The sequence below is a fragment of the Eumetopias jubatus genome, unplaced genomic scaffold (assembly GCF_037043125.1).
Source record: "Eumetopias jubatus isolate StellerSeaLion01/CBP00866 unplaced genomic scaffold, mEumJub1_p1.0 scaffold_8, whole genome shotgun sequence".
Lineage (NCBI taxonomy): Eukaryota > Metazoa > Chordata > Mammalia > Carnivora > Otariidae > Eumetopias > Eumetopias jubatus.
The window spans coordinates 122,941,189-122,961,486 of record NW_028274814.1 but is presented as its reverse complement, the minus strand read 5'-3'; the positions used below and the strand labels follow the sequence as shown (position 1 = coordinate 122,961,486).

The following is a 20,298-nucleotide window of genomic DNA, read 5'->3' as shown; positions in this document are numbered from 1 at the left end:
TGGAATCTCTGAAGTTTTAACTCAAATGACACTAGAACATTTGTGCTAGACCCTGGCATACAATGAATAAAATATTTTTAAGAGGTCACAACTGATCGTGTGAGAAAGTGAGATACTGAAGGTATAGAGGGAGTTTGAGTGGGTGGGTAAGGGAAAAAGAGTTATTCAGGAAGGCATCCCAGAAGATACATTATGAGTACCCTGGATAAACATTTATAGAAACATTTTTAGGCGAAAAAAGAGGTAAACTGCAGCTCCTGACTACCAAATGTATCACATTAGATCTCTGGGGCAGAAAGAGAAAAATAGAGCTAGTGATGAAAACATAATTAAATCCCCAAGCCTGGGGGAACCTGGGTGGCTCAGTTGGTTAAGCGTCTGCCTTCAGTTCAGGTCATGATCCCGGCATCCTGGGATTGAGTCCCCAATCAGGCTCCCACTCAGTGGGGAGTCTGCTTTTCCCTCTCCCTCTGCATCTCCCCCTGCTTGTGCTCTCTCTCTCTTTTTTTCTCTCTCTCTCTCTGCCAAATAAATAAATAAATAAATTAAAAAAAAAAATGCCCAAGCTTGTATTAAAGCGTAGTGACTGAAAAAGAGCAATAAGCAATAATACAAATGATTGGTAATACTTTAGTGTAATTATTGAATATCTTTACTATATGGATTGGCTTTCCCCTACCATCTTCAAGAATTAGATAACTATTTGCTAAAACATATCTTTAAAAAATTAAGTATAATTAAAAGTGCTCCATAAGATATATCAAAAATGCTTCTAGAATATTTTTTTAAAGATTTATTTATTTATTTGAGAGGGAGAGAGAGAGAGCACACATGGAGGAAGAGGGAGAAGCAAACTCCCTGCTGAGCAGGGAGCCTGATGCAGGACTCGATCCCAGGACACAGGGATCATGACCTGAGCCAAATGCAGACGCTTAACCTACTGAGCCACCCAGGCGCCCCTAGAATATTTTTAAATGAGAAAGATGTAACAGTAAGATTTTGGACTGGATAATTTCAACTAGATTTAACATTCTATAAATGTATAATATTTAGTCCAATAAATATAATTCAAGTGTACATTAAAAAGTTGTTTTCATAAACTTGAAATACATAATTTTAAACATTTGAACAACAGAGAACTAACTAATTTATGTAACCTGAAACCCCTAATTTAAGATATTTTTCAGGAAAGTATAGTATGCATTTTATGGTGGCACCTACTGGCAAAATGTAGAAATACAACAAAATTACAGCTAGGATGGCTTGATGAAAGTTGGCAGTGGGGAGGAAATGTGAGAATCATTTCTTTCATTTCTTCCCTATCTATTCCCCATCTTCCTTTTGATTCAAAGATTATTGTGATTCCCTACCACTTCCACCCTATTATAGTCAGTTATAAGAGTTAAACACATTTTTATCTCTAAGTGTTAAGGTTGAGAGACAGAGGCCAGAGCAAGATACAGGCAGGACTTAGAGCACATAGGATTTCTATATCATACTGAGGCTTCTGGGAGTCTTATCCTGTACCTAATATGAAATCACTGAAGGATTTTAATCACGAGAGTAACATCTGCTGTTTTAGAAAGACCACTGGCAGCAGTAAGGAAAACAGGATGGGGCAACTCAAGATTGGAGGCAGAAAGGACGACTCAGAGAGAAGTGAAGTCCAAGCAAGAAAGGATAAAAGTCTGAAAACAGACTTCCCATTAAAAAATGGAAAAAAGATTGTAGCTATAGGAATAGAGATGAGAACAAAGAATATCAAAAATGTTAAGAAGAATTCATGGATCTTGGTAACTGAAGGGACAGAGAAAGGAGAAAAAGGAGTTTAGGATATGCTCCAGATTTCTAGTTAGGTAGCTGGAGGAAGAGAGGCTTCATCAAGTTGGGCACTTCAGGAGGAGAAGCAGGTTTACAGGAATCTAAGTCTATTATCTCTTCCTAGATGCCTCTAAAATGTACTTCTATCCTGTAGATAATTTATCCCAACCAGAAATTCCTCCGTAATTATAACAAACTACATTGAATTGAATATATGCATTTTTATCTGCTCCCTCCTAAAACTGCACTAAAAATGACAAAAAGGCAAGTGTTTTAAAATCCACAAAGAAAGAGAATGTTAGAGGAGACAATAACAGATCACAGCAGAGACATATAATGAAAGCATGGGAAAATGAAAAGCAGATGGACATGTGGTAGCTGACTACCCAGAACAGAGAAAGCTAAAACATAAGTAACTGCTAAAAGAGACACCAGTAAGAAGCAACCCCAGAAATTCTCAGAAATCGAATTCAATACTGAAGGCTACAATAAAGACAGGGTTGCCAACGAGAAAGCTGGTTGACAGTCTACATCAGAAACACTTAGACACTTAAATCTCCTCTCCTATTCTGAGCAGTCAGGCCAGTTCACTTCTCTCCCCTCAGCATGGAAAGCAGGATTACTCTGAAGAAACTAAGCCAGATGGTCTCTGGACCTCGAGGTAACAGGGACTGAAAACAGACTGATTAAGTAAAAGTCTACATACTGGAACTGGGAGACTCAGCATCAACCCCTACCCTACCTCAAATTCCAGAATATTACTAGCTAGATTTACAGCTTTCTGAAAGGGACTAAAGGATGCCACTCTGGAAATTTTGGGGTAAGTCCCAAAGAAAAGACCTATCATTACTGACATTTGGAGAATCCCCAACAAAAGAGCCAAATGGCTACCATGCTATAAAGAAATCCACTGTATAGAGCTACTAATCAGCTTTCTATGGTCTCATTCTTAAATAAGATAAAAGGACTGTTCAGAATCACCACACATTTTAGAAATACCTCTAACATAAGAGGGCAAAACAAACAAAAACTTTCAACTTAGATAAAACAAAGACCATCCAGGAAGCAGATAAAAATAATCTTAAATAATTTTAAATAAATGAAACATGATATAAGATCATATACAACCAAATGTGAGAATATGATAAAGATATTTGCCTATTTTTCTCAGAAAGCCATGTGAGTAAAATAAGGGGTTTACCAATTAAAAATAAAGTCACAAGATCCAAAAAACAAGGCAGAGGCAAAGAAAATTCACAAAGTAATGAAGCTTCACCATTACCACTGTGAAACAGGCTTAACAAGCAAAAGTACATACTCAGTGAAGAAGATAGAGGACTCTCCAGAAGGAATGTCTTCAAGAGCAAAAACCAGAACTGACAGATTATCTAATAATAAGAATATGTATGGTTTTACTGGAAAGCTCAAAAAAGAATCAATGATAAATATATAAGAAGTAAAAGAAAAAAGTAGATAATTATTAAATCTAGGAAAAAAAACAAAAATTTGTATAAGAAAGGAAGTACAATCACAGCATATCATAACTTAGGTGCAGGCAGTATTTACAGAGTCATAATAATATAAATTCTAAAATATAACTTAACCTGAAATTGTGGTATAACCATATTAGAAGGATGAAAGAGAAGTTCTGTGTGTGTAACAAGATGGGGAAGACAGACAAGGGAGGCTGGGAGGTTGGTGAATGAGTAGCAAATCACCATTTTCCAGGGTAGGAAGTTAATAATGTCTCAAATGGAAAAAATCAACAAATATCTGCATTAAAATTTCATTTAAATGAGGTAAATATAAAAACAAACACACAAAAAAATGTAAAGACCATCTGTGGAGGACTTTTTTACTATTTGACTTCAACAGAATATACCTATATTTGCTTTGCTATTAAGGAGGGCGTGTGTTGTGATGTGCCCTGGGTGTTATACGTAACTAATGAATCATTGAACACTACATCAAAAACTAATGATGTACTATACAGTGGGATAATAAAAATAAACAAAAATTTATAAATAATAAAAATTAATAAAATAAAATAATAAAATAATAAAGATAATAAAAAAATAAAAATTTTTAAAAATTATCTGCTATCTCAGAAGAAATAGCCAACCAATACATTATTTGAAAGTTCAGAAGGTGTCACTGATATTGGCTATAAGACATATTCAACCCTCTTCCAAATTTACTTTCTTGTAATGGATATCCATACAGACAGAAGGATGCAATTCAGAATAAAATCCTGAGAAACAAATTCTTCTTGGAATCTTAAAATGAAAAGAGGTTTCATGAAATAAGATATAGTGATTAAGAGAATGGGTTCCAGGGTCATAACTGAGTTCAGATCCCAGCTCTGCTACTTAAATAACAATGTGACTGAGGTAAATCACTTAGTCCCAGAACTTCAGTTTCTTACGCTCTAAATTGTGTATTTATATGGTACCTATAATGTAAGGTTGTTGTAAAAATCAAATGATAATCCCCATAAAGAGCCTGACCCATAAAAAGTGTTCAGTAAATACCAGCTGTTTGGTATGCCCAAATTGAGTGATCTACCTTGATTGCTAATATATACAGCCCACTTCTGCACCAAAATTAATCACAAAATTACTAATCATCCAATATGTATATACTATAAATGGAAGTCTGTCAGATAAGAAAGAATCTCTTACTTCTAATATCATATAAAAACAAATTCCAGATGAACCAATGATTTACACCCAAGAAAAAGGAAAAAAAATAGCAGGAAGTAGAATATAGATTTTATCATATCTTTGTCAATTTCCTCATTCTTGATATAGATTTCCTTTAGTGCTAAATACAAATTTTAAAGAAATTACCTATTCAGTCATGCCCAGTCCTCCAAAACTATTTCTTCCAGATAAAGACAAATAGCCCTCTTCTCTAGTCAAATTTCATGTGAACATGCCATTTGACTTTGGCAAAAATTTTAGAATCAAAGATAGGCAGAAATTTAGGGGAAAAGGTCATGAGATTATAATTTATTCATCTAGATATTTTGTTTCTTTTCCCTACTATTGATGCTTAGTCATTTCAACAGCTCATATATTCACATCTACATTTGATTCTGTAAAGTTTTAAAGACAGGTTAATAACACACATTTGTAATTTATGAAAAGTCATTACCTTGAATTTGGTATTTCTCCAAGAATCTCATCTAATTTGTCAACGAAGTTAATAAAATTAGACAGTCCTTTTATATGTGTCCTTAAAGGATCAGATGGTGAGGGTGCATATCCCTTCCCTCCAAGCTCTAGTGTTCTAATAAATGATGTGGCCACCTATGAATTAAAATAAATGATTTAGTTATGTTTAATGATTTAGTAAGTTAAAAATAAAACTTTATGAAGCTGGGTATATTTATATTATTTCTGGGTATACAGGTAAAGTAAGCACTTTTTATGATTCATGTCACTTTGATTCAGAAGCAAATAATTAAAGAAAGAAGATGCCATGCAAAATTCATGCCAACAAGGGTAATGGCAATGCAAGTGGAAACTGAGGAGCCAAGTCAGGTGACAAACTAAGGGCATAAGAATATATTCATAAGAGTACATCACTGACTATAAAATATTAGTGTATGAATATATTCTCATATCAATTGAACTGGAATTTTTAATATGAAACAAAGGGGTTTTTCAGTGTCACTGTGTTGATTTATTCAAGGGTGGGCAATTAATTCAACTCTTCCAAGCTTTATCGTCTTTATTTATAAGCTCAACATTTAGACTAAATAAGCACAAAGCCCTATCTAGCTTTCACATTTTAGGATTATTTGATCATGTGTAGTTCAAAAGGCCTTGCCTTACAGTGATAAAAATACATATAGGATGGCTACACTTAAGAGCATCTCCATCAAAGATGAAATATTCTAAAGTGTATCCTAAAACAAATTCTATGAAATTTCAGTAATTTGGAAGAAACTTCCAAGGTTAAATAACTTAGGAAACAGCAGATTAAGTAACAAGGTTAATTTAAGCAGATTTCTTAAATTTCTTAAATGGTAGGACTTCTCAGAGCTTCTGATATACAAATATTCATTACCTATATCCAATAAAGGTAGACACTATTTCCAAACTGTTTGCCCTTGGAAACATTTATTCAAGAAGCATTTAACAAGGTCTTTTGCCTTTGTAAATATTTATTCAAGGAGAATTGAACAGAGACAGCACTCTATAGAACACATGTAGGAAAACACTGCTTTAGAGAAATTTTCCCTTGTCAAATTTGAAGAATATGGTAATAAATAAAAATACCATAGATTTTCAAATACAAAGGAAGAACATGTATTCATGTTGTTTTATCATAATTACAAGAATTCTATATTAAGTTACATTTATCCACTGTTCATAAGTCTTTAAAACATATTGAAAATGTAACATGTTCATACCAAAAAGATAGACATCTTTTTCTCTTGAGCAGCATGTTTCAAATCAGTGAAGGCTTCTCTTCCAAGTCCTCTATCAGGAATATTGAGAACATGAGCCAGAGCCAGATCATTCTTTGAATTCACTAGCAGGCTTAAATATGAGTAGATAATTTTTCTTGCTAGTAACCGCACCTGTACAATAAAATATTATTTTCTTTATTGAAGTTGTTCTAAGTCGATAATCCTTTCTTCATACGCAGTAAAAATACTTATGACCATTCAATAACAATATTTCACTCAAATATATGGGAAAAGAGAGAACTGCCATACAACAAAAGATTGAGTTGGACAATTAACATATCCCTGCTCATGAAACAAATGTGCCACTAGTAAGTATCTATGAGCAAATACCAACTATCATAATTGTTGAAAAATACCTCTTAGAAAATGATATAAAAGATAAAGTCCAAAGTCTGCATTCCTAATAAGGCTGGATCTCATTCCCTTGCACACATTTGTCACTAAATAACAAGGAGTAATGCAGCCCCCTAAAGCTTAGGGAATGGGCCAACTGGCACTATTTGGTCCTAGACCTATGCAGGGCTGGAGATAAGGGCTAAAGTTAAATAGTTAAATTTCGGGGTAATTATTAGATACTGACTTTGACAATACCAAATAACCAAGTAAGTATTACAATGAAGAGATTCAAGCAAATGTTAAGAAAATAATAACAAGTAGTTGATGTTGACATTAACTGGACTAAAACAGAGTTATAGACTGTTCAAACACAAGATAAATAATATTTGTGAGAATTTAATATGGGCATCTGTTCTTTCATATATACTGTACTTGTCTTTTATAGTCAAGGGCATTTTATAAACCAGGGCATTAATGATCTCCTTCTTAAAATTACCTACTTACAGCTATTTAAGGTCTTACAGCTTCTAGTACTGGGGAAGTGATAGTGTGAACTCCCACAGGTACCTATAAAATATTAGTAAAATTTCAAAAATGTAACTACACTGGAAAGCATACACAAAGCAGATCCAAGGGGTGCTTGAGTGGCTCAGTTGGGTTAAGTGACTGCCTTTGGCTCAGGTCATGATCCCAGAGTCCCGGGTCTGAGTCCCGTATCGGGCTCCCTGCTCAGTGGGGAGTCTGCTTCTCCCTCTGACCCTACACCCTCCTGTGCCCTCTCTCTCATTCTCCCTCTCAAATAAATAAAATAAAATCTTAAAAAAAAAGCAGACCCAAGCTAGAGAAGAATTTAATTTTAAAAGAACTGCAACAAGAAGGGTTAAGAATAGCAAGTTTGTGGTTATTCAAGGTCCTAAATTTCGTGTAATAGTGGAGAAGTGAGTGATCATGTGAACCTCAGACAACAAACATAAAATAGTAAGAAGTTTTAAATACTATTTAAAGACACTCGAAAGTATCCAGAAGGTAGACAGGAGCTGGAGGAATATTTAATTTTAGCAGAACTGCAGCAAGAAGGGAATGAATTAGAGGCGCATGGGTGGTTCAGTCAATTGAGCATCCAACTTTTGATTGCAGCGCAGTTCGTGATCTCAGGGTCATGAGTTCAAGCCCCACTTTGGGCTCCATGCTGGGCATGGAGCCTACTTTAAAAAAAAAAAGTATGAATTAAGTTTGTGGTTTACTGACCCAACTTTTATGACTATGGCTGTAGCAGATAGAAGTGACTATAATGGTGCCCTCAGAATCCAGGGCCGGGAAAGCGGCTAGAAATTTAAAGGGGGAAATCTTGGAAATAACTGAGAACATAAAGAGCCATAATCCATAGCTGACAGTGAAACTACCCAAGCATGGGGGAGACTCCAGCGAGGCCCATAAAAAAGCAGGCAGAAATCGAAAAAAATATATTCAAGAAAGATTGAGCTATGAGGAACCAGAGCTATGAGTTGGAAGGTTTGCTAAAATGAGTGCATTTCATAAATGTGTGTAGCTTAAGTCGCAGAAAGCTGAAGCTGGACAGGCTTGAAGTCTTAAGTGTATAGAGCCAAAACTTGTCAGAACAACTGGAAAATACAGGAAAATCCCTAGGAAAAAAGAATCCACAGAAAGAATGAGCTCCATACTTTCCCAAATCCTTGGCTTACTGCCACATTTGGCAGGCAGAAGAAAGATCTACAAAAGCCAACCTAAAAAAAAACAGCAAAGGGAAACCATAAGAATAGATATCCAAAAAGCTGTATACCAAGGAGACAAAATATGAAGTTGAAATCCAGGCAAGAAAACTGCCTACTAGAAAATTCAATTGTCTTCAGAAGAACATGACAAAACCCAGAATCACTATAAAATATTATCTTTAATGTCCAGTTTTCATCTAAAAATTACTAGACAGTTCAAAAAAAAAAAAGAAAAAAAATGTGTGACCCCCCCTTCTCAGGATAAAAAGCAGTCAATAAAAATTAACACCAAGTGGACCTAGATGTTAGATTTAGCAGACAAAACACTCAGGTCGCTGCTATAAATATATTCAAAGAACTCAAACAAAAAAATGTTCAATGAATTAAAAAAGTGTTATCAATGAATTAATAGGGAAAATGACAACAGAAAAGTGGACACTACAAAGAAAGTAAATTCTAGAAATGAAAGTACAATGACCAAAACAAAATTTGCTAGGTGGGCTCAACAACAACTTGGAGAAAGTGGAAGAAAGTATAAGTGAACTTGCACATATATAAATAGAAACTACCAAACCAGAAAAACAAAAGAAGAAAAAAAGAAAGAAAAATAAAACCAAAGAGCTCTGTGGGACATGTACTTAGAAACCCTGCAGAAGAGTGAAAGAAGCAGAAAAAAGTATTTCATGAAATTATGGCCAAAAACATCCCAAATTTGGTGGAAAACATTAATTTATAGATCTAAGAAACTACTCAAATAGGAAAAACACAAAGAATATTATTCCTGTATTATAATTAAACTCTGACAGCCAAAGATGAGAAAAAATCTTGAGAGTGACCACAACAAAACAAAATATTACATACTAAGGAAAAATGATAAAATTAATAATAGATCATCAAAAAATAAGCCAGAAGATCCTGGAACAACATATTAAATATGCTGGAAAATTATCTTAAGTATTACTGTACAACAAAATAATATAGCATTTATGAAGGGACACTCATATCAATGAAACAGAACAGAGTCCACAAATACGGCCATTTGATTTTTGACATAGGTGCAAAAGAAACAATGGAGAAAGGACAGTCTTTTCAATATTTGGTATGAGAGCAATTGGTCAGCCATATGGGAAACAAATGAAACTCACCGAAACCTCACACTTTTTTCTTTTTTGAAAGATTTTACTTACTTATTTGAGAGAGAGAGAGAGCGAGAGAGAGAGAGTGAGCACGAGTCGGGGGAGGGGCAGAGGGACATGCAGACTCCCTGCTGAGCGGAGAGCCCAATGTGGGGCTCAATCCCAGAACCCTGAGATTGTGACCCAAGCTAAAGTCAGTCACTTAACTGACTGAGCCACCCAGGTGCCCCAACCTCACACTTTTTATAAAAATTAACTCAAAGTGGATCATAAGTCTAAATGTACAATATATAAAACTGTAAAACTTCAAGAAGAAAACATAAGAAAAAATCTTTATGACTTGGAATTAGGCAGAGTTATTACATGTGACACCAAAATCACAATCTATAATAGGAAAAAAGTGACAAATTGGATTTCATCAAAATTAAATTATTTTTATGGAATTCTCACCTTCTCAACTACTTCCACCCCATCTTCTTGCTCTGGAATCTTGTTTGTATCTAATTCTTAAATGTCACTCCCATGCTATTTACCTGAAATCCTCTCCTTGCCTAGTCCCTTAGAAAAATGAACACTACATCAAAAACTAATGATGTACTATATGCTGGCTAAATGAATATAATAATAAAAAAATAAATTTTAAAAATTTTAAAGAGAAAAAAAGAAAAATGGACTCCACAAATTCTAAACTCAATTCATTCTCCAAACATGAAATTCATTAAGTCCTTCAGTGACTGACAACTTAGCTACAGACCCCATAATTTATCATCTATAAACTCTAAGAAAATATTTTCCTAATTAAAATTAAAATGCTTTCATATTGTTTAATCACATTTTAAATTAGAAAGCACAAAAGAGAGCTTTAAAAGGTAGCAAAAAAAATTACAAATTATTAGGAAGTCCCTGAGACAATTAAGGAAGTCTCAAGTTCATAGACATATTAAAAGCACTTTTAAAGGTAACATGCTTTTAGATTATTTAAATTTCTTATGAAAAACAATTCTTGAAACATGGGAGGCAGTCAGGATCAATTTTAAAAAACTTTATTGGACAGGAAAAGGTTACCTTAAATATGGACTTGACATTTAAGCAAAATTGATTTAAGAAAAAAAGCTTAAATATTAGCCCTCTAAAAATTTTTTCTTAAGTACTAAAATATGAGACAGATGTTACCTTTGCAGAGAGGCTCCCTGATTTCCCAGTACAGAACAGCAATTCATGTACTCCCTTTCTTAGCACCCTGTTCTACCTATGCATATCAGTCAATTATAATACCCTGCATAGGTCTTAATGGTTCCTAAATGATGTATCCTTAGGGCCTAAAAGAATGACTGGCATTATAGTAGGTAATCAATCCATTTTTGTTAACAGGTTCTCAATTAGTTTTTGTTCAATGATAAATGAAAAAAACTTAATACATGTATTTGGCCCTTTTAGAAATTTCAAAATGAAAACAACTGATAAAAACTTACTTGGGATCAAATAAGCCCTCACATATTTGTATTACATTGCCTTAAAAAGAAAATTACTTTAAGGTACAACTAAATTAAAATCATCTCTAAGATCCACCCTAAAATTTTATAACTTAAGACATAATATAGTTTTCTGCTTAGAATTCAAGTGTCCTTTTATCTTTACTTTATAAATCATAACACTTCATGTGAATCTATAATACAAAAGTTTCCATTTTAACTTCACAATACAATAGTCTAAAACATGAATCTCTTTATCTTATCCCTTCACATTTCAAAAAAGTAACACATTTTGTGAAAAATCAAAGGAGAGGGAAAAAAATGACATTCACATTGCAATCAGAAACTTTTTTACTCTTTCAACATTTAATTTCATTCAATCCCTGTTTCACTGTGCTTCTGCTGTCCAAAAATAATGAGAATTTACCAAATGTATATATCTGATCCTTACTGGGTACAAACCAGGGCTTAAACCCCCACATCTACAACTTGCTCTCTAAGGCTAGCAAATTCCGCCCTTCTGATCTGTGATGCTAGACAAACATCAGGGAAAAACATCTTGGAGTCCTCACAGTTAGAGTGTTTCTTTTAACTCATGGCTGCAATTGGAAATCTATCTCTATCATTATGGTCATATAACATGGCAGTTATGGTTTCCCTGCTCCTGTATTTGCAAGTGTGTTTTAAAGAGGCTCTCTGGAAAAGCATTCCACATAAATACAGTTATGATGTCCAGAAGCAAGGACCTAAATTGAAAAAATCCACAAGATTGAAGTTTTTACCAAGATACCAAAAATAAAGATAATGTTCTGTTTATTTATTTAATACACTGATTCAATCCATGCCACAAAGTATTTGCAATGTTTGTTTAGAAGTTGAACAATTTTATTTAAGCTTTCTGGCAACTCCAAGTTCCTTTTCCTATCCCTTAATTATTACTGAAATGCAGATATTCAATCTCAATTTGAAGAAAGTCAGTTTTTCTAGATTGAGATTAATAATTTATATAGGTTTTCTTTTTTTACTTTCTTTGCCAAACACATAAATTCTTACATATAATGACCAAAAAAAAAAAAAAAAGAGTTGGCCTAGAACTAATATACCAGTAGAATTTTTTATTTAACTGACGATTTTTTTTTAAAGATTTTATTTAGTCATTTGACAAAGAAAGACACAGCAAGAGAGGGAACACAAGCAGGGGGAGTGGAGAGGGAGAAGCAGGCTTCCCGCGGAGCAGGGAGCATGACCCGGGGCTCGATCCCAGGACCCCGGGATCATGACCTAAGCCGAAGGAAGACGCTCAAGAACTGCACCACCCAGGCAACCCCTTAACTGATGATTTTCTTTTAGGGCTTTTATTCTATTTTTCCCTTCTTTACTTCAGAATTTCTAAAGCAGTTTAGTACCTTAGGAAAGATAAAATAAGGAAACAAAAATATTGTTTCTCAAATTCATGCCATTTATCTAATTCATCTACTTGATGACTTTGGTGTGGCATTAGTAAGGTACATTTTGTGATCAAATATATATCTCTGCAAGACTTCAGCTCAAAAAGTCACTCTGGAATTTTAATAGAAATATATTGCCTTCCAAAAAGACTTTGCAAAAAGAAAAATTAGAAGTCTGCAAGTAACAGAAAAATAGTTGAGAGGATGGCTGCTACTTTAATAGTCCTCATAAAATCTAATCTATCGGCTAATAGGTAGAATACTCTTAGAAAAAGGAGGCAAGAGATAAAAAAGTAGAGGATTAACACAATGAAGCTATGACTTTTTTTAAATGAGAAAACTATATGCTTGCAATGAAGACCCATTAGTTTCTATATGCTATACTCTTTTTTCATGGATATCCGTTTAAGATAACATTTTATATCTGTAAGCCAAAATTATAAACACCTAGGTATTTTACACATACAAATTAGTTCATTTCTCTTAATTAAAAGAAACAATAACAATTATTGTTTCTTCCCTATAGAGCCTGTAAGATAAATCAGAGAGAAGAGATTTGTAAGTGATCTACTGTCTTGATATATGAATGTACCCCTTAAGTACCAATGAGAAAGACCGGGCATTTGGTAAACATTTTATCAATATTTGAGACAGGAGGGAAAAACAATGCAAGTGAAAAATTAACTTCAAGCAAGAGAAAAATAGTTACAAATCACTGAAAGGAATCATATCTGGGCAGAAAACATTCAAAAATGGACTTGGAATATTTTATTATGCCAGAAAAAAGAGAAGTGCTCAGAAGTCTAGTAGGGCATGTAAAAAAGACAAAGAAGCCAGGTTGAAGGGAATCCCTCCATTTTAGCATCAAAGATTAATGATGGTAATTAATTTTAAAACTGAAAAAATAAAAATTCATGAGTCCATAGCAATAAATACACGCATAAAAAAGGAGAAAGATAAATAGAAAAAAATCTAATTTGCATCCTATCTTATAAATAACTATCATCCTGACTCCTAAACTAGTAATGAAAGGGAAAGAATTAAGTCGTGACTCTGCCATTCTTAGGGAACTATTTCCCTAAATAGCTTTATCTTACCAAGCTCTGCTTTACTGAGAAATGGCAGCTAATTAATATAAAGACATGACAGAGTTAGAAACTCACCATTCTGTAAACACTAAAGAAATAATTGATTCAGACAAGGATCATGAATGTATGTGTAAAACCACTGGGTGAAAGGTTGCTGGGAAACAGGATATTTACATGGTGTCACCCCACAGATTTCTGCTCATAGCAAAGGGAAAACTACATCTTTATCCTAGAAAGATCTGGCAATTTGGGACAACTTGAAGTTTGTGTCTCCTAATGTGATACTCACCATCAGTTATGAAGTTTTTGTTATGAAACGTTAAACTTTAATCTAAGCAAGGTTTGCATAAAACTTCCAGTTTACTGGAAATAGAGGAACAAGATAAATACCAGGAGAAATTAAACAGATAAATAAGAGAAAAAGACTGAGGGGAGTTCTTCTAAGAGATATAAAACCATTTGTGGGACAACTGGAGAAATCTGAATAGGGAAGACAGTAAGTGATATTAGGGAATAGTTAAGTTTTCTTATATATGATAATGATATTATGGTCATGCCTCTATTTTCAGGAAATGATATGCTGAAGAACTGTATGGATTAAATGTCATGATGTCAGAAACTTAACTTTCAAATACAGGAGAAAAAATATTAGATGCAGATGTTCAAGCACGTTAGTAAGTCTAGGAAGTAGATGCACAGGTATTTAATTGAGGGCAGTGACAAATATATTTTTTAATAAATTTTTATTGTTATGTTAATCACCATACATTACATCAGTTTTTGATGTAGTGTTCCATGATTCATTGTTTGTGCATAACACCCAGTGCTCCACGCAGAATGTGCCCTCTTTAATACCTATCACCAGGCTAACCCATCCCTCCACCCCCCTCCCCTCTAGAACCCTCAGTTTGTTTTTCAGAGTCCATCGTCTCTAATGGTTCGTCTCCCCCTCCAACTTACTCCCCTTCATTCTTCCCCTCCTGCTATCTTCTTCTTTTTTTTTCCTTAACATATATTGCATTAGACAAATATATTTCTTAAAGTGCAATCTGTATGGCATGAGACTTATGGGAGAATCTGCCTTAGCAATGTTTCCTTAAAAATGAAGAAGGTGATTCATCAAACTGAATGAAGAAGATGGATTTAGATATGTTGAATGTAATTTTACTGCAGTTTCTAATACTCCTAAATTTTTATCTTGTCAATAGCGATTTTATTCACCATAGAAACTTCCATAAACACTACCCCCATGGTTAGTAAGGGGTTACTATATTTAATTAGGTACCTAATAGCATAGCATTTAACCGAAGGTAAATTATATTAGACCAAACCTGTGGTTTGTTTTCTGTGGTTTGTTTGCACAACAAACTCTATTAACACAATTTGTGATGCATCAGTTATCTACTGCAAAGGGGACAGAACAGAATTTTCAATTGTACATATCCTCCCAAGAATCATTCATTTAAAACCGTAAGCAAATTCACCAAATACAAAGATTCAAAGAACTCTGGCAACCTAGACCTTCCAACTACTTTTCAGAGACTTAAGAGTGATACCTATTTTTGCACAGTGCCTGTTACCTTGGCCCAAAACCAGGAAGAAACTATTAGGCTCTCAGCAGTCTCTAATGTATTACTCTTTGCAAATATAGCTTTATTTAAACAAATTTAAAACTTCTAAAAATTAAAAAAAATAATAACTGTAATGTATAAATTAATGGTGATTTGAAGAGAATCATATCTTGCTTTAATTTACTCACAATGTATCAGTACCTTTTCATTATCCTGGTTGTGTTTACTCATTGGTGATGTCGGTACATAAAGATCAGTTTCACCAGCTACTACACACTCTCTCCCAGACAGAAAATCCCGTAGTTGACTCTGTAGAAAACATAGGTTACTAATAATTAGGTGCTATGACAACTATAAAAAACATTTCACACCAAACTGTATATAGTGTCACTGATATTCCCGTATACAGTATTATTACCTGATCTTTGTTGGCAGTAAGTGTACATGGAATTAAACTTTCTAACAAAATACTTGTTTCCAATGACTGTACTCAAAGAGTTTACAAGTTTAGAGTTAAAAGATAACCTTGGAAATTTAATCCGAGGCTTTTGTTTTTATAGAAAAAAATGAATGGCAAAGAAAAGGCTTACCTAAGGCACACAATAAATGCTTCATCTTGGAATTATATATAAGTAAACTTAGTGTCCTAACAGCATAATATTTCAAACATATTATTTGTTCTAAGGGATCTAAGGTTATATAGGTATTCACACACCCCATTCCTAATGAGTCAACCTGGAGGGAAGGTACAAACTGAATTAACAAAGCCTAATGAGAATGCAAACCACTTATCCTCTCAGCCATTGCAAAATTATAACTAAAACAACTCACCAATATATACATTTTTATTTTTATTTTCCTATTTTTTTAATTGAAATTCAATTAGCCAACACCAATATATACTTCTTAAAAAGCAACAGAGTTTGCCACTATTCTACTAATATGATGAGCTGGAACTCAGAGCTAACAGTAAGAAAGAAAAAAAAACTAGAAAGACTAGGATTTTGTTGTTCATAACTTGAATATCAAAATTCAAGTTCCCTAAAAAAAAGAATTTCCTTCTTTCTTAACAACTTTTGACTTTTACTCCTTTATTACAAAGGACAACTTAGATACCTATTTTCTAAATACTAGCCAGAAACATTTAATGACCACCGACTACATTACAGTGCAAATTTTCAATATTTAAAAAATTAATGTTATTAAATAATTCAGGGTCATTATCTTTAAATAGAAAAATCATTTTGGGAGAATTTGTGTTTGACAATCACTGTTTTTTTAATTTAATTCCAGTATAGTTAACATATAGTATTATATTAGTTTCAGGTATACAATATAGTGATTCAACACTTCTATACATCACCCTGTGCTCATCACAAGAAGTGCACTCAATCCCCATCACCTATTTCACTCATTCCCCCACCTACCTCCCCCTTTGGTAACCATCAGTTTGTCCTCCATAGTTAAGAGTCTGTTAAGCATTAGTTAAGAGAGACTCGATGTGTCTCTTTTTTAAAAAAATAATTCACTATTTAATTTTGAATAGAGGTAGTCCTCACACTTGTGGTTCTTATGTTTTCAGAAGAGATGTTAAAAGCAAAGATTCATTCTTTCATAAACACAGTGTTATCTTTTTTAATAATATTACCCTCTGGTTTAAAACTATTTTCATGTTTAATGACATGTAAAGTACAATATTCTAGATCAGTTCAGTGAGTATGGTCCAAGGACTCCTGAGTCCCAAAGGTCCATTCAGGGGACCCAGGAGTTTCTCCCTTTTCCAACGATGTACCTTTGTGAATCTAAATTTTCTTGATATACTTCAATCAAAACAACATATCAAAAAGAAGCAGACATGAGAATCCAGCTATTTTCTATCACACGTGACATCAAGGATATTTCTAAAAATGTAAAACAGTGTCACTATTCTCACAATTTTTTTATTCTTGGAAAATTTATTCATAAAATACTATTCACATTAACATATAATAGGTTTGCTATCAATATTTTAATAACTGATACTTTAAACATATCTCAATTTTAATCTTCAATATAAATATCAACCGATATAACTCATATAAACAAAATCTCCTTGTAGTCCTAAATAATTTTTAAGAGTGCAAAGGGGTTCCTAGAACTAAAAATTTAACAAGGATTCTAGATGATATAGCATAAAGCTTTCTGAAGTAAGCACAAAAATCACAATGGATTTTCTGTGATACACTATGAATTTTACTGACTTCTATCTTTCCTGATTTGGTAAGTTGTTATTCATTCTATTTTTATCCTCTTTTTAACTACATTTTTCCATTCAATTAACGGTTACCTTCACTTTCCTGTACTCGCATCAGATCCATTTCTCTATTATTATTTAAAAGTGATAATGCCAACAAACTCCAATATTTAGCCATTTTAATTTTAAACTATCAGAATCTCCCTTAGTATAAGCCTTCCATTTTAGCACACATATTCCCAGTCCACCCTTATAATTTTAACTAGGCACACATACAGTCCAAGTTTCATTGCTCACTACCATCTTCCCCTGGATAGCCATCTGCTCTCTAGTTCATCTGTTTAATTATTACGGTCTTTGAAAGGCAAATTCTTCACTTGAAGTATGAAGATGACATTCTTCAAATTTTTGCATATCCTCACAAATCCTTCCTTTAATTTAGCTGGTAAGTGATATCTTGTTGAGGATGAGATTCTTAGGTCACTGTCCTCCTCTTTCAGGACATGTTATTTCATTGTTGTTCCTTTTAAATAACTTGTTCTTTCCACCAGGAAACTTATAATATTTATCTTTATCCTTAAGAGTTCAGAAATTTTACCAGGATATGCCTAGGTATGTGTCTTTTGTCTTCAACACAGCCTGGAACTTCATAAACACTCTTAACTAACAGACTCAGGGAAATTTTATTATCACAAATGTGGTTAGAATATTTTATTTAACCATGGCCTCTTCTGTGTCTGTTCCTTTTTCTCCTCTGGAATTCCTATCATTTGTTATGTTAAATCCTCTAGATCCAACCTCCAAGTTTCTTAACTTTTCCTTCATGATTTCTTCATCTTCATATTTTTCTCTCTGTACTTTATTTATTTTTAAAAGATTGTTTTTTTTAAAAGATTTTGAGAGAAAGAGAGCGAGAGAGATCACAAGCAGGGGGGAGAGGGAGAAGCAGGCTTTCCACTGAGTAGGGAGCCCGAGATGGGGCTCGATCCCAGAACCCTAAGATTTTGACCTGAGCCGAAGACAGACGCTGAACCGACTGAGCCACCCAGGTGCCCCTGTTTTTTAAATATTTATTGTATTTGACTTTCAGAACTCTAATTTGTGTCTGAATTCATCTGTTGCATTGGGAAGACTTCTCTTTTTTCTTCTTTTCTTTAAATCTAGAAAGTCTTACATTTAGGTGAGTCCTTGAATTTCCTTGAGTACTTACTATTTTTACGGATTCAAGTTGTCATTCACCACTAAGAGCTCTATTCTGTTGGTCACATGTGATCTTAGTTAACTCATCTTTCTGTGGCTGCTGGGACTCCTTAAGTGCCTGTTGCTTTTCTTCATTGGCTCTTTGAAGGCTCAGCCTTGAGACTGTTGAGGTACCCTAAGTGATGACAATTTTACAAGTAATAGAAGTTGAAATAGTCTCTACTCTTTATGAAGCATCAGTGGAAAAATAAACAGGATGCCAGTCACCTGCTTAAGCCAAGGGAGAGTCTTCTTGTGGTCTCTCAAGGATCACCTACAGTATGCCCATCCATTCAGCTACTTCTTAGCTTCCTGAGTCAGAGAATCCTGGCACACTCACAGAGGGTATTTGTTGACCTTCCCCAGAAAGTCCCCAGATTTCTGAGGGCTGCTAAGCTCTTCTTGGAATCTACAATTTCTTCTCCTCAGCCCAGGTCTCCAATGTCCTTCAGATAATTGTTAAATTCATGAAAAAGCAAACTCTGTACCAATCGTCTCTATTTGGACTCCATTTAGAATTCAAGGTCTTATATGCTCCCAGATGTCCGCAGGCCCTGCATCCATGTTCCCCAGGAGAGGAATTATAATGTATGAAATATTTATATGTATTTATACATTTATAATTGTATGAAATACAATTATAATGTATGAAATAACTTGTTCAAGTTACCATGTTCCCAGAACATCCCTGTCTTACCTTTATCTTAATTCCTCGTAACTTCTGCCTTATTTAGGCTACAATAAATAAGAAACAAAGATACATAAGCATATGTATCTTTAAAGACACTTTTAGGGCACCTGGTTGGCTTAGTTGGTTAAGCATCCCACTCTTGGTTTCAGCTCAGGTTATGATCTCATGGGTTGTGGGATCAAACCCCTCATAGGACTCAGTACTCAGTGGGGAGTCTGCTTGAAGATTCTCTCCCACCCCTCCCCCCCTCAAATAAATAATTTTTAAAGACACTTTTAGCATAAATTAGGGTTATTTTAATGCATTTTTGAGGAAATCAATCTAGGGATCTGTTATCCTGCTCACTTTTTCTTCATTGGAAATTTCCCTAGAGCAAACAAGTATCAAAGATCAAATCTTCCATTTTAAGTGCAGAAAAATTTCAACTTCACATGCTATCATCTCAGCAGCTTCCACTCTACTCCTGATGTTCTGCAGAAGAACATTATTGATATTTGGAGACACAGAACTCCCTCCAATGTAGATCTATATATCTCATACTGTAGTTGATGCACTTAAATGAAGAGGCTTATTAGAAGACTTAGACAGGAACAAAGGATAAGATGAAAACAATGTGCCCAAAAACCTCAGGCAGATTATACTCTCATTGGTTTATCAGAAGATTCTCTTTGTTGTTCCTACAATCTAATACTTAGGTTTGATTAGCCTCTCTAAATTAACTATATGAAAAGAAGTCAAAAATCATCTCTACAAGCAAATAAAATATAGGTAGGGAGGAATGAAAAAAAACTATCTTGCCTCACAAGTATCTTTACCATAGTGTGGGTATGCATGTGTGTCTCAGAAAGTTACAACAAGGGGGCACCTCGGTACCTCAGTCGGTTAAGCATCTGCCTTTGGCTCAGATCATGATCCCAGGGTTCTGGGACTGAGCCCCAAGTGGAGCCCGCATTGAGCCCTGTGTTGGGCTATATGCTCAGCGGGGAGCCTGCTTCTCCCTCTCTCTTTGCCCCTCCCCCCACACTCGTGCTCTCTCTCTCTCAAATAAAT

At 34.3% G+C, this 20,298-nt stretch overlaps 1 protein-coding gene across 2 annotated transcripts in view; it reads right to left on the bottom strand.

Annotated features, from left to right (window-relative positions):
- The window catches only part of PARPBP (PARP1 binding protein), a 64,939-nt gene that overhangs the window by 28,609 nt on the left and 16,032 nt on the right, over positions 1-20,298 (bottom strand). For both annotated transcript variants that reach the window (XM_028121671.2, XM_028121672.2), the window contains 3 exons: positions 15,287-15,394; positions 6,242-6,412; positions 4,978-5,132 (listed from right to left, as the gene is read on the bottom strand). In XM_028121671.2, coding sequence (XP_027977472.1) covers positions 4,978-5,132; positions 6,242-6,412; positions 15,287-15,394 — 434 coding nt within the window. The remainder of the gene's footprint in view (positions 1-4,977; positions 5,133-6,241; positions 6,413-15,286; positions 15,395-20,298) is intronic.